Source organism: Scyliorhinus canicula, chromosome 15 (genome assembly GCF_902713615.1).
Source record: "Scyliorhinus canicula chromosome 15, sScyCan1.1, whole genome shotgun sequence".
Taxonomy (NCBI): domain Eukaryota; kingdom Metazoa; phylum Chordata; class Chondrichthyes; order Carcharhiniformes; family Scyliorhinidae; genus Scyliorhinus; species Scyliorhinus canicula.
The window spans coordinates 56,998,865-57,011,694 of NC_052160.1; the positions used below are offsets into that span (position 1 = coordinate 56,998,865).

The window sequence follows — 12,830 nt, forward strand, 5'->3', positions numbered from 1 at the left end:
CTGTCGGGAAATGAAGCCTTCGCGACCGTCGTAAAACGGTCCCGATTTTTACGATGGTTTGCCGACTTTCCGCGGGTGCGGAGAATTTCGCCCTGAGTGCTGCCACCAGAGTGAAACCCGGAGTGTTTCACTCCGGCGTCGGAGGCTGCTCCTCGCCCCCTATTCTCCCCCTCTGGGGGGCTAGGAGCGGCGTTGCGCGATTCTTGGGCAGCGGGCCTTGACGCTTGGCCGGCTCCAACCCGCGTATGCGCAGTTGCCGTCTTCCTCTCCGCTGACTCGCAAGACATGGTGGCTTGATTTTGCGGGGCGGCGGAGGGGAAAGAGTGCATCTCTTAGAGACGGCGGCCCGACTCGGTGGGCACCGATCGCGGGCCAGTCACCTCCTGAGTATGCCCGTGGTGCTCAATCCTCCCTCCGCCCCCAACAGGCCCCACACTTACCTGTCGCGCGCTGTTCACGCCGGCAGTGACCAGGTGTGGTTAGTGCCGGCGTGAACCGGTCGGGTTCGTCAGGCCGCTCGGCCCATCCGGGCCGGAGAATCGCCGGTCGCCGTTTTTCACGGCGACCGGCGATTCTCCAAGCGGCGACACGCCATTTTGGGGGGGGTGGGAGAATCGCGGGGGGTGCCGGGGCGGCGTGTCATGATTCGCCCAGCCCACCCGTGATTCTCCCACCCGGCGTGGGGAGCGCAGAATCGCGCCCATGGCTTAAAGAGGGCCAGGAATGGTAAGATTACAAGGTTTTCAGATGAGATAGAGAGGGGGTTTAAAGGGAGGGACAGGGTAGCAATTTTGGTTGGAGAAGCAATTACAGCTGTGAGGACAAATGATATGTTATAAGGGTAATCAATTAGAGTCATATGGATTGAGTTTAGAAACAAAAAAGGGCAGTCACACTACTGGGACATACCCAAACAGTCAGAGGGTGATAGAACAGCAAATAAGGAAGCCAATCTCTCAGAAGTGCAACGACAATACCGCAGTAATAGTCGGGGATTTTTACTACCCCAATATTAATTGGGATAGTTTTAATGTGACAGGAATGGAGGTAACAGAATTCTCGAGGTGTATTCATGAAAACTGCTTTGGCAAGGATGTAGCAAGCCCAACAAGTGAGAGCATGGTTATGGACTTAATTTTAGGAAATGAGGTTGGGTAGGTGGAAGGAGTGACAGTGAAAGAGCATTTTGGTAGTAGTGATCGTAATTCAGTTTGTCTTTTTCTATGATTCTGTTAAAACTAAGATAAAACAGGAGTTAAAATTCCAAATTGGGGCAGGGTGACTTAACTGAGCATAGGAATGATTTAGCAAAAGCGGTAACAGTTACTTGAAGTTAAATCGGTGTCAGAGCAATGGGAGGCATTCAAAAGGGAGATTCAAGAGGTTCAGAGTAAACATGGGCCCACAAACCACAAACAAAAAATGGGTGGACAGCCAAACCTAGAGGTCCCGAGATGTCAAGGAGCTCACAGAGCAAGTCGAGGCAGAAAAAGTAATCTTATGACAGACACTGAGAACTCAATACTGCAGAAAGATAGAAAGAGGAGGGATGAAATCAAAAAGGAAATTAGGGAGGCAAAGAGAGGGCATGAAAGAATATTGGCAAGCAAAATCAAGGAGAACCCAAAGATGCTTTATTAATACATTAAGACTAAGAGGATAACTAAAGAAACAGTAGGGCCCCTAAAAGGCCGAAAAGGTTAACTATGTGTGGAGGGCAGCACGGTGGCACAGTGGTTATCATTGCTGCCCCACGGCGCTGAGGTCCCAGGTTCAATCCCGGCCCTGGGTCACTGTCCGTGTGGAGTTTGCACATTCACCCCGTGTTTGCATGGGTTTCACCCCCATAACCCAAAGGTGTGCAGGGTAGGTTGATTGGCCACGCTAAATTGCCCCTTAATTGGAAAAAGTGAATTGGGTACTCTAAATGTGTGGAGGCAGAGGACGTGAGTATGGTTCTTTATTAATACTTTGCATCTGTCTTCATAAAAGTGGGGGACAATGCAAATACTGTAGTTGAGGAGGAGTGTGAAGTATTGGATGTCATAAACATTGTGGCGGAGGAAGCATTAAGTGGGTGAACATCTTTGAAATTGAATAAATCACTAGGGCAGAAGGTGCAACACCTACCCCTTTACCTCCTCCCTCCTCACTGTCCAAAGGCCCAAACTTCCTCTCAGGTGAAGCAACATTTCACTTGCACCTCCTTCAGTTTGGTCTACTCTAGTGAATTCACTGCTCCCAATATGAACTCCTCAACATTAGGGAGACTAAATGCAGACTGGGTGGCAGCTTTACGGAACACCTTCATTCAGTCTGCAAGCATGACCCCAACCTTCCTGTTGCATGATTTTCAACTCAGCATCTTGCTCTCATGCCCACATGTCTGTCCTCAATCTGCTACAATGCTCCTGTGAAGCCCACTACAAATTGGAGGAGCAGCAACTCATCTTCCGAATAGGCACATCACAGCCTCCTGATCTCAACATGGAGTCCAACAACTTTAGACTGTGTACATTTCCCTCCATCTTGATCCCTTTTTGCTTTTTGTTTCCTTAGATTGCCTCAAAGCAAAAAAAAAACCCTCTCCCACAGGGCCACCTGTCACTTGTTCTTTAGCTTTGCTTTCACCGAGCACTGGCCTTTGTTTTGCTATTAACACATTCTACTATCTTACCTTCATGACACTATCAGCACTTCTGTAGTCCTTAATGCTACCATCAACACCCGCTTTGTCTTGTGACATTACACCTTTGTCAACCTTTCCTTATCCCCGACCTATCCCTGCACTTCTATTCTTCCCCACCTTCACCAACCCACCCAACTATATAATTCATTACATTTCTACCCTTCAGTTTTGAAGGAGAGTCATACGGACCCAAAACGTGAATTCTGTTTCTCACCTTACGGATGTTACCCAGCCTGTAAATTAATCCAGCATTTTCTGTTTTTATTTCAGATTTCCAGTGTCCGTAGTATTTTGCTTTGGTAGCTCGGATTGTATCCATTGGTAGTTTTGAAGAGTAAGAGGCGACTTGATTGAAACATAGAAGATCCTGGGGGGGTTTTGACAGAGTGGATGTGGAGTCGGTGTTTCATCTTGAAGGGGAATCTGGAACTCACAGTCAGTGTTTCAAAATAAGGGGTCACCCATTTTAAGACAGAGCTGAGGATTTGTTCTCTCTCAGAGGGTTGTGAGACTTTGGAACTCAATTCCTAAAAGGGCAGTTGAGGTTAGTCTTTGAATATTTTTAAGATGTGGAGATGCCAGCGTTGGACTGGAGTGAGCACAGTAAGAAATCTTACAACACCAGGTTAAAGTCCAACAGGTTTGTTTCAAACACGAGCTTTCGGAGCACTGCTCCTTCCTCAGGAGAATGGAGAGGTATGTTCCAGAAACATTTATATAGACAAAGTCAGAGATGCCAGACAATGCTTGGAATGCGAGCATTTGCGGGTAATCAAATCATTACAGATCCAGAGATGGGGGTAATCCCAGGTTAAAGAGGTGTGAATTGTCTCAGGCCAGGACAGTTGGTAGGATTTTGCAAGTCCAGGCCAGATGGTGGGGGGTGGGGGGGGGGGGGTGAATGTAATGCAACATGAATCCAAGATCCTGGTTGAGGCCGCACTCATGCGTGCGGAACTTAGCTATAAATTTTTGCTTAGCAATTCTGCATTGTCGCGTGTTCTGAGGACCGCCTAGGAGAACGCTTACCTGGAGATCAGAGGCTGAATGCCCTTGGGAATATTTTCAAGGCAGAGGTGGTTAGATTCTTGATAAACAAGTCAGTGAAAGATTATGGGTGGCAGGAGGGAATGTGAACTGGAGATTAAAATCAGATCAGCCACGAATTTATTGAAGGGCAGAGCAGGCTCGAGGGGCCGAGTGGCCTCCTCCTGCTTGTAAACCTCCTGGTGTAACCTCCAGACCAAATGCTGCAAAGTGAGGTGAAGTTGGGTAGCTGGTTTCCAGGTGGTGTAGAGACCCTGGGCCAAATGGCCTCTTTCTGTGAGATAAACAGCCAAGAAAAGTCACACCTGTTTAAATGTTTAAATACCTTATTCATGTTGTAAACCATAGTTGCCTTTCCGGTTTTATGTGATTAAGTAAACCAGCCCTCTGGCTCTGCCTTATTGTGACTGACGCTCCCCATAAATACACCCAGTGCCCAGCTCAGGCTCCCAGTAGCCGATCCCTGAACTCTCCCAGGATGACTGTCCTTTTCCCAGAGAGTCTGGGGGGGATCCGGGCCGCTCTGTCCGACCAGACCTGGATCCTTCTCCTCACTTTCCTGCTCCTGCTGGCTTGGTAAGTGTCTGACTGATTTCTGCCTTTCCCGCCTCGAGCGATGGGAGAAAATAGTCCCAAAGGTGAACTCAGTTCAGTGTTTGTCTGAGGAAAGTTGCCAGCGTTTGTCAGCAGTTTGTGTTTGTTTGTAACTGTTGGGGGCTCCTCAGTCTCTGCCCCCCCCCCCCCCCCCCTTCCCTCCAGCGCGGAGCTGGGCGCTGAGCCGGAACATTTCCCCCCTCCTCCTGACCGCGGATCCCAACAAATCCGGCATCGGGGTAAAGAGAAGTTGATTTTAATGGGATTTTTAGGGAGTAACTCTTTCCACCGACTCTGCCGCTGCATCGATCCCGGGGGGGGGGGGGGGGGGTCTTCGGTTTCAATCAGCCTCCCCCCCCCCCCTCAGGGGGTAACAATGTGAATCTCCCCCGCCCCAAGAACCAATTTCTTCACCTTTATTCTTTTGGGTGGAAGCTGAACCGACTGGGATATTATTTTGGAGAGAGGAAAATATCAATGTTCGTGGGATTTAAATCCAAGCAGGAATTGGAAACATCAGAAGATTCCCTTCAGAACAAGATGAAGTTTGGGCCAGTTGACTGGAATCCTGTTTTGTGGCTATCCTGAGCTGCAGAGATTGAATAATATGGAATTCTCAACACTGCTCTTGTATAATAGGGTTACTTTCCCACTTTCGCACGAACAGGGGAGTTCACAATAACAATCTTCTATTTTGCAGAGATTTGTAATACAAGACTATTGTTTGTAAAGATATTTAAATCTCTCTGGATGAAAATCCTTCTCCGTCCCTGGTCAAAAATGAAGTGACTTCTTCATCCACAATACTGGTATTAAATGGGCTGGTGCAATGTGTTAGATCAGGGGTGGGCAAACTTTTCCGTGCAAGGGCCACATTCAGAAATTCACAATTTTAAAGGGCCGCATAGTATATTAAGTAAAATAATTACTTCACCCGGTTATGATTCTGGGCGCCTCATATAGAACATAGAACAGTACAGTACAGCACAGAACAGGCCCTTCGGCCCTCGATGTTGTGCCGAGCAATGATCACCCTACTCAAGTCAACATATCCACCCTATACCAGTAAGTAACCCAACAGCCCCCCCCCCCATTAACCTTAAAAAAAATAATTAAAAATAAAAAAAATAAAAAAATTTTACATTTTTTTTTAATGACTTGGTGGGCCGCATAAAGACCTTTGGCGGGCCGCATGCGGCCCGCGGGCCGTAGTTTGCCCACCCCTGTGTTAGATGGAGGCCATGGCAGTGCGGTGATATCTGGTGCATGGCAGTGAATGCTCTCCAGAGGCTGAATGGCCTTTACCCCACTCCATGGTTTCTTTATGTTCATGTGAAACCTGCCGTAAAATCATGCCCTTGGTATAATATATACAATATAGAAAATCTCAGCTTTGTGGGGTCAGGTGTGGGGTGAGAAGGTCTTGGTTTAGATGTTTAGTACAAGGTGTCATGTTTACAAAGGTGTTGAAGCTTGTGATGGGAATAGCTGCCCAGTGGTGTTGTTGAAGGAACTGATAGTCATTCTGCTCACTAAAGAGGATGCATGTCATTTTGATGGATAATGACTGGTATAATCTCTGGGTAGCACAGTGGTTAGCACTGTTGCTTCACAGTGCTCCAGTTCTATTCCTGCTTGGGTCACTGTGCGCGTCTGCATGTTCTCCCCGTGCCTGCGTGGGTTTCCTCTGGGTGCTCCGGTTTCCTCCCACAAGTCCCGAAAGAAATGCTGTTAGGTAATTTAGACATTTTGAATTCTCTCTCTGTGTACCCGAAAAGGCGGCGGAATGTGGCAACAAGGGGCTTTTCACAGTAACTTCATTGCAGTGTTAATGTAAGCCTACTTGTGACACTAATAAAGATTATTACTATTACCAGCTCCTGGGAGTAAAGTGGTTGGAGTGGTGTTTGAGTGCTACTTAAAGATATATCACTTCTTACTGATCAGATAGTTCAAAGAGGGCTTTTGCAATAAGATTCAGAGACTTTGAGACACTTTGTTAAGACTTTACCACCAACATTTTCTTCTTCCTGGTGGTTCCTTGTGAGTGGCTCCTTCCCTGGTAACCTCCCTCTCTGTCTCGGGACTCCCTCATTATGGCAGCCAAACTGGCCCTGCGGTTGTTGCTTTTGCACCGCACAGATGCAGGCATTAAGACCAGGGGGGGAGATAGAGCATGTGCAGCCTGCCACCCTGCCACACTCGTACACGTCCAGAACTCTTGAGCCTGTGAGGAAATGGCTGTGCTCAGCCTCCGCCTGAACCAAGGTAAATTGCCATCTTTTAACAACTGGGGGGGGGGGGGGTTGTCGGGAGGAGGAAAAGCGCTTCACTACTGCAAAGGTTTTTAATGGTTTTGGAAATGCATCAAGTTTTTATCCTCAAACCTCAAACAAGTATTTTATTGCATGCTCTACAAGTGATCTTTGTGTACTTTACACCATTGTAAAGGCTTTATCCAAAAACAAGTACACGTGACAAATGGGATTGGCAGGGTTGAGAGATTAGTCAGGATTAATCATGCTTTTACACTGATTATTTAACACTGAAAAGAATGTGTCAGCTCAGCCCACAGTCAAATTGACATCCTTTTTTATTAGCTCTGGTCAGAATTCATTTTAGGTTCATTTTCTAAATTCAAAAAGGCGCCAGGTTTCCAATTTGAGACATTGGACGGGATTCTCTGATCCTGAGGCCAAGTATTGATGCGTCGGAAACGCCGTCGCATTTCTCGACGGCGTCAACACAGCCTCAGGATCAGCAATTCTGGCCCCTACAGGGAGCCAGCATGGCACTGGAGCGGTTCACGTGCTACAGCTGCTGATCCCAGCATCAACTGGGCGCCGCTGGACCCGCGCATGCGCAGTGGCACCGGCACCAACGTGCGCATGCGCAGTGGCTTCCTTCAACGCGCCGGCCCCGACGCAACATGGCGCAGGGCTACGGGGGCCGGTGTGGAAGAAAGGAGGCCCCCTGCCAGAGAGACGGGCGCGTCGATTGGTGGGCCCCGATCGCGGGCCAGGCCACATTGGAGGCCCCCCCCCCCCCAGGTCTGACCCCCCCCCTCCCCCCACACAGGCCGCCCGCCCCCCCACCCTTTCATGCTGAGTCCCCGCCGGCTGAGAGCAGGTGTGGATGGCGCTAGCGGGACTCGGTGTTTTTATGACGGCCGCTCGGCCCATCACGGGCCAAGAATTGGGGGGGGCGGCCGCGTAGAGCGGCCCCCGACCGGCACCGCACCAACCATGCCGGTGCCAATGGTGCCGATTCTCCACGTACTGCCGCCTGTCGCAGGGATTCTCCAGCCCGGCTGAGACAATCCCGCCCAATATGTTAATAGAATCTGCAGGTAGCACGGCGGCAGGAACCAGCCCGATGGTCTCTGCCGGTGGCTGAATTTCCATGACTGTCTGCATCTGCTTGCCATCTTGGTGTCTTGGGGTTCTCCGGTCGATGGGGCAGTGGCGGAAACTAGGGAGGCAGAATATGCCGAACCGAGTATCCGGTACGGGTCCAACAGATCAGGGACGCGGCTGCAAGGGTGGTCCACATGTCCATTGGGTTCCTAGCCTTGTGCTCAGCCAAGTGCGGAGGTGGCGTCCCATTAACAACTTGGATGGCATGTGGCGTTGGTCCATAAGAAGAAAAGAAACCGGTCCAACTATGTCTCCAAAGATCCCGAGGTCTGCTTCCTCATTTCCTGTTTGAATGTTTGGGGACCACCCACTCGGCTAACCCATTCGAGGACGATGCGCACGTGGCAAATCCAGTCTGAGCGCATAAATGAGCCAAACTCGGCAGTGGTGAAAGCCGTCCCGTTATCTGAAGCTGGGACCTCGGGTGTGCCATGAGTGCTGAATGTCTGGCCCGGCCGTTTGACTGTGGCTGTCGTAGTTGGTGTTTGTATCTGGTATACCTCCATCCACTTGGAGTGGGTGTCAACTATGAAGCTCCGGGATTTTGGTCGTATAGGCATCGGGTCATTTGAGCACAATGTTGGGCCCAACATAAGATAATGTGCCTGACAGGGGACAGCTGCGGGTTGGTCCAGGTCCCCACCCAAATGCGAGATGCTGTTTATGGGGGAATAGTCCATAAAATGCAACGTGGCGATGACTTGGTCAACAGAGGCAGGCATCGGTGGCCTGGTGGGGAGGGGGAGGCGTTTAACACATCTGCATGGGGAATCTTTGCCCCGAATGGTGTTCCAGTATGTATGTACGCAGCTACCAGCTGGTGCCAGCATTAGATTTGTGCGGACATGATGGGGGAAATCGCCTGGTCCTCCTTAAACCGACCCAACAAAGTGGTCTGTAAACACAGTAAATGCACGTCCATAAACATACAGGTGAAAAGGACGGCCAGACCCTTGAGCTGCGCGTAGTTCCGTTCTGCGTCAGTGAGAGTCCTGGAGACAAACACAACGGGGCACTCACCCGTCGTCAATGCGGTGGGCAAGAACGGCCCCCAACTCTGTAAGAAGATGCATCACACGTCGGTATGAGCGGCCTGGCTGGGTCAAAATGTATCAACAACTGGGATGATGTGAGCAGCTTCTTTACCTTGGAGAAAGCCGCACGCTGTGGCTGAGCCCATTCCCGTGGCTGGCCCTTTTTCAATAATCGATAAAGGGGGCCAGCAGTATTGCTAGGTTGGGGATGAACTTCCCGGAGTAGTTTACGAGCTCTAGGAAAGAGCAAAGCTTCTTCTGGCACGGGGGCCTGCCAGTTGGCACCAACCTTGTCCTCAATGGAGTGCAGGCAGTGGCGGTCCACGTGGTATCCTAAATAAGTCACCGCGTGGAACACAATTTCTCCTAGCGTAGGCAAATGCCGGAGAACTTTGGCTAGGTTCTGCAGATGCTCCCGGTTGGAGGATTCCCCTAATCAGTACATCGTCCAGGTAGACTGCCACATGGGGCAACCCATAGGCTATTCTCCGTTACTTGCTGGAAAAGTGTGCAAGCCGAGGAGACCCCAAAGTGCAAGCAGATATATTCGTACAGCCCCCAGAGGGTGTTAATCATCACAAATCGACAGGATTCAGGGTCCAAGCCCAGCTGGAGATACGTGTGGCTGGTGTCTAACTTGGTAACAGTGATCACCACTGAGCTTTGCGTATAAGTCCTCTATGCATGGAACAGGGTAACGATCCAAATGTGAGACACGGTGTACCATCTTGTAGTCACCGCAAAGGCCTACACAGCCGTCCGGCTTCATCACCGGTATGACTGGGACTGTCCAATCGGAGAACTGCATGGGGCATTTAATGCCCAAGTGCTCCAAATGATCCAGCTCTGTATCCTCAAAGGCATATTGGACATGTCCAGCAAGAAAATAGCACGGCTACACTGATGGGTCGACACTAATCTTTTATGGTGCCCAAGTCCTCCTGGAAGACATCAGGGAATTTAGCCTAGATCCACTCCGGTTCGTGTGGGTACATGCGGCAGACCTGCTGCCAGTCAAAATGGAGGTGTTGCAACCAGTTGCGGCCCAGCAAGTCTGGTCCGGTATCCAACTCCATCTGTAAGGGCTGCCCATTCACCTGAAGTGTGACATGGATTGGCGCCACTATGCAGTGCAACTGCTAGTATGAGTCAACTTCTTCATCCAAATAGTATGCCTGGGCACAGTGAGGGCAGACACGACGGGAGGGGGGGGGGGGGGGTTGGGGTCCGTCTGCCACCTCTATCTTGGCGACTGTTGCTAGCCCATATCCGTGATCTGAGTCTTCTCGGTTGGGCCAGACTGCTTAACAGGCCTCTATGGCGGCAGTCTGCATCCCTGCGGTAACGACCCCTAGGTCAGGGTTCCATCTCGAGGCCTTGGAAAATCTGCATGACGCTCATTCGTGCGGCCTAAGTTCATGACCACCATGCCTTGGAGCTCCTGGACTCCCTATTCGGTGCCTTTGTGGGAGATGGCTTTCTGAACCGCCCACTGTAAATGTAAATGAGTTTCCGCTAGGAGCCTCCATTGCATTGCTGCACCTTGGATCTAACAAACCCAAATTGTCTCTCAGGGGTTTGTTCAACACCATTCTGAACTCAGTAAGTTTTCGTAGGCGGGCCGGAAAGTCTGTAATGGATTCTCCCTGATTTAGTGGCCCTGTGAAATCGAAAGCAAAGGACATTATTAGTGGTCTGGGTTAAAACGTTTCCCAACTAAGGCAGCGAAAGACTGCTTATCTGGTGCATCAGGGTAGGTCAGACTTTGGTGCTTCCTCAAATCGTGAGCAGGATTACCGTTTACCTTTCATTGCCGATTATAGCGTTCGTTCTAAAGAAGTATTGCATCCACTCAATGTACTGACCCCAATCATCAGTACCTGCATCAAATTGCTCCAATCTTCCAATGTAAGGCACCTCTGATGGTTGAAGAACAGCCTCTTGATGGCAAATGAAAAGTGGTCCGAGTTCGCAGCACTTGGCACCAATGGCAGCTTCACTTGATCCTCGTTGCCAATCCACAGAAAGTGATCACGTGGAACAAAGGATAGGATGCAAATATAAAGGTTTACCGATATGTACGTTAACTACTCGACTCCTCGAAGAGTCTCCCGCCTCGACCTACACTCGGGCCTGGGAATCAGTTCTGATGCCAAAATCGTGGCCGGTGCTGGTTTCATGCCAAATCTCAATTTTCCATTGCCTGAACAGCGGTGTCAATGTATTCCCAACAGACGTACAGTTAATGCCGTTTGCATATCATTAGCGCGCCTGATTCTGTATTCTCTAGGGCCTCCGCGATTCTCCACTGGGGAAATTCCCACGGCGAGGTTCACTTTGCTTTTAAAAATCGTGCAACCGACACTGTGCCTGATGAGGGAGAGAGAAGAGTAGGACAAGGAGAGTAGCAACTGTGGGCTGCCGGTCCTGACACTGGCTGAGGTGGTGATGGGGCGCTTGGAAAGGCAGCACCAGCTGATGGCAGCAGGGACAGGCATCAGGGCCAGAAACCCCCACGGTTCTGGCCACCGATGGGGCCATGAGGGCAGGGGGGTAAAACAAGTGGGGGCAGAGTGTGCAAGGCCACCATGTAGCCCGTTGGGCCTGGTTGGGCACACGGGTATGCACCCCCTGCAGACAATGGATATTGGAATTCAATGGCCTTCCTCCTAGTCTCTGCAGCCCTGTACGAGCTGGAGCTGTTCGAGGAAGAGGAAGCTGCAGCAGTGGAACAGGAGGCAGCCGCTCAGGATGGAGAGCCTGCGAACTCTGTGCATGTGTGCCGTCACGGAGGCCCTAAATGCCCTGTCGGCGCAATACATCCACTTCAATGTGGACTGAGTCCACCAATATGCCCGGGCAGCGGGGTTCGCCACCATTGCCGAGAATCCTCTGATCTAGGGGATGATGATCGAAGGGATGTATTTCGCTCTACGAGCACCTGCAGATGACAGGCCTATCTTCACAAACTGAAAGAGGTTCCACTTGATGAGCGTGCAGCTGATATGTGACCATCAGATGCGCATCATACACGTCTGCACCCATACCCTGACAGTGTGCACTAGTGGGAAGCCCAGCCCACCCCCAACGTCTGCCCATTCCCCCACCTCTCTCTGGCCATCCCAGACCAACTCACATCTCACACCCATCTGACAGGGGGAGTGACCGAGGTGCTGTGGTGTTCCGGTACCTCTCGTGCGGTGGTCACCGGTATGGGCCTTAGCACCTCCTCTACACTGGGGGTACCCGATGGCCCCCGGGTTACTCTCCAGGGAATGGGTGTGCGTGCAGAGCTATTCCCCAGAGGCTCCCCCGACACCTGGCACTGCCAGTCCTGGAGGTCTGCTGACGTCTCGACCAGGATCTGCATGCTTTGGGTCTGTGCCACATCAGCCAGTGACTGCGCAACCCCCCTCTGGGACTGAATCTGCCTCTGCATCTGTGCCACGTCGACCAGTGCCTGAGCAATGACCCCGACGTCCTCAACCATGGCTCGCTGAGAGGGCAGCCTTGGCCATTGCCTGCACAGAGTGCCCCAGGCCTTGGACATGCTGATCCATAGCCAAAGTCCTCACCCCGAAGGTCTCCACCACAGACTCTACCCATGCGCTGTTAGCCTGGATGGCATGCATGGTTGGCACCACCTCTTGCCCCTGCAGGCAGTTGGACTCCTCCACCTGCGCCTGCAGGTGCTGTATGCTTGCCGACAACCCCTCATGTAGTCCCTGGCTCTGCGACTGCATTTTCATGACAGATGGGACCGCCCTTTCCAGAAGCCCAAAGCCCATCTGGACAGTAGCTACCAAGTGAGGCCCGCCCTCCGACTGTCTACCCCCTCGGAAGTTCCTGGCCACGATTCTCCAAAATCCCGGCCAAGTGTTGACGCCGGCGTAAACACCAGAGTGGTGTACGCTGGCGTCAACAGGCTTCCTGGCCCAGCAATTTGTGGCTGTTAAGGGGGCTAGCACAGCGCCGGATAGCTGCATTCTGCTCCGGCGCCGAAAGGCGGCCCTGCATGGCTGGTGCGGGTCCGATCATGCGCGCAACGGC

The 12,830-nt window shown here is 51.2% G+C and overlaps 1 protein-coding gene across 1 annotated transcript in view; it reads left to right on the top strand.

Annotated features, from left to right (window-relative positions):
* Window positions 1-4,092: 4,092 nt before the first annotated feature.
* The window catches only part of LOC119978589 (cytochrome P450 3A30-like), a 107,436-nt gene continuing 98,698 nt past the window's right edge, over window positions 4,093-12,830 (top strand). Inside the window, exon 1 of the mRNA XM_038820354.1 lies at window positions 4,093-4,312. Coding sequence (XP_038676282.1) covers window positions 4,215-4,312 — 98 coding nt within the window. The 5' untranslated portion in view covers window positions 4,093-4,214. The remainder of the gene's footprint in view (window positions 4,313-12,830) is intronic.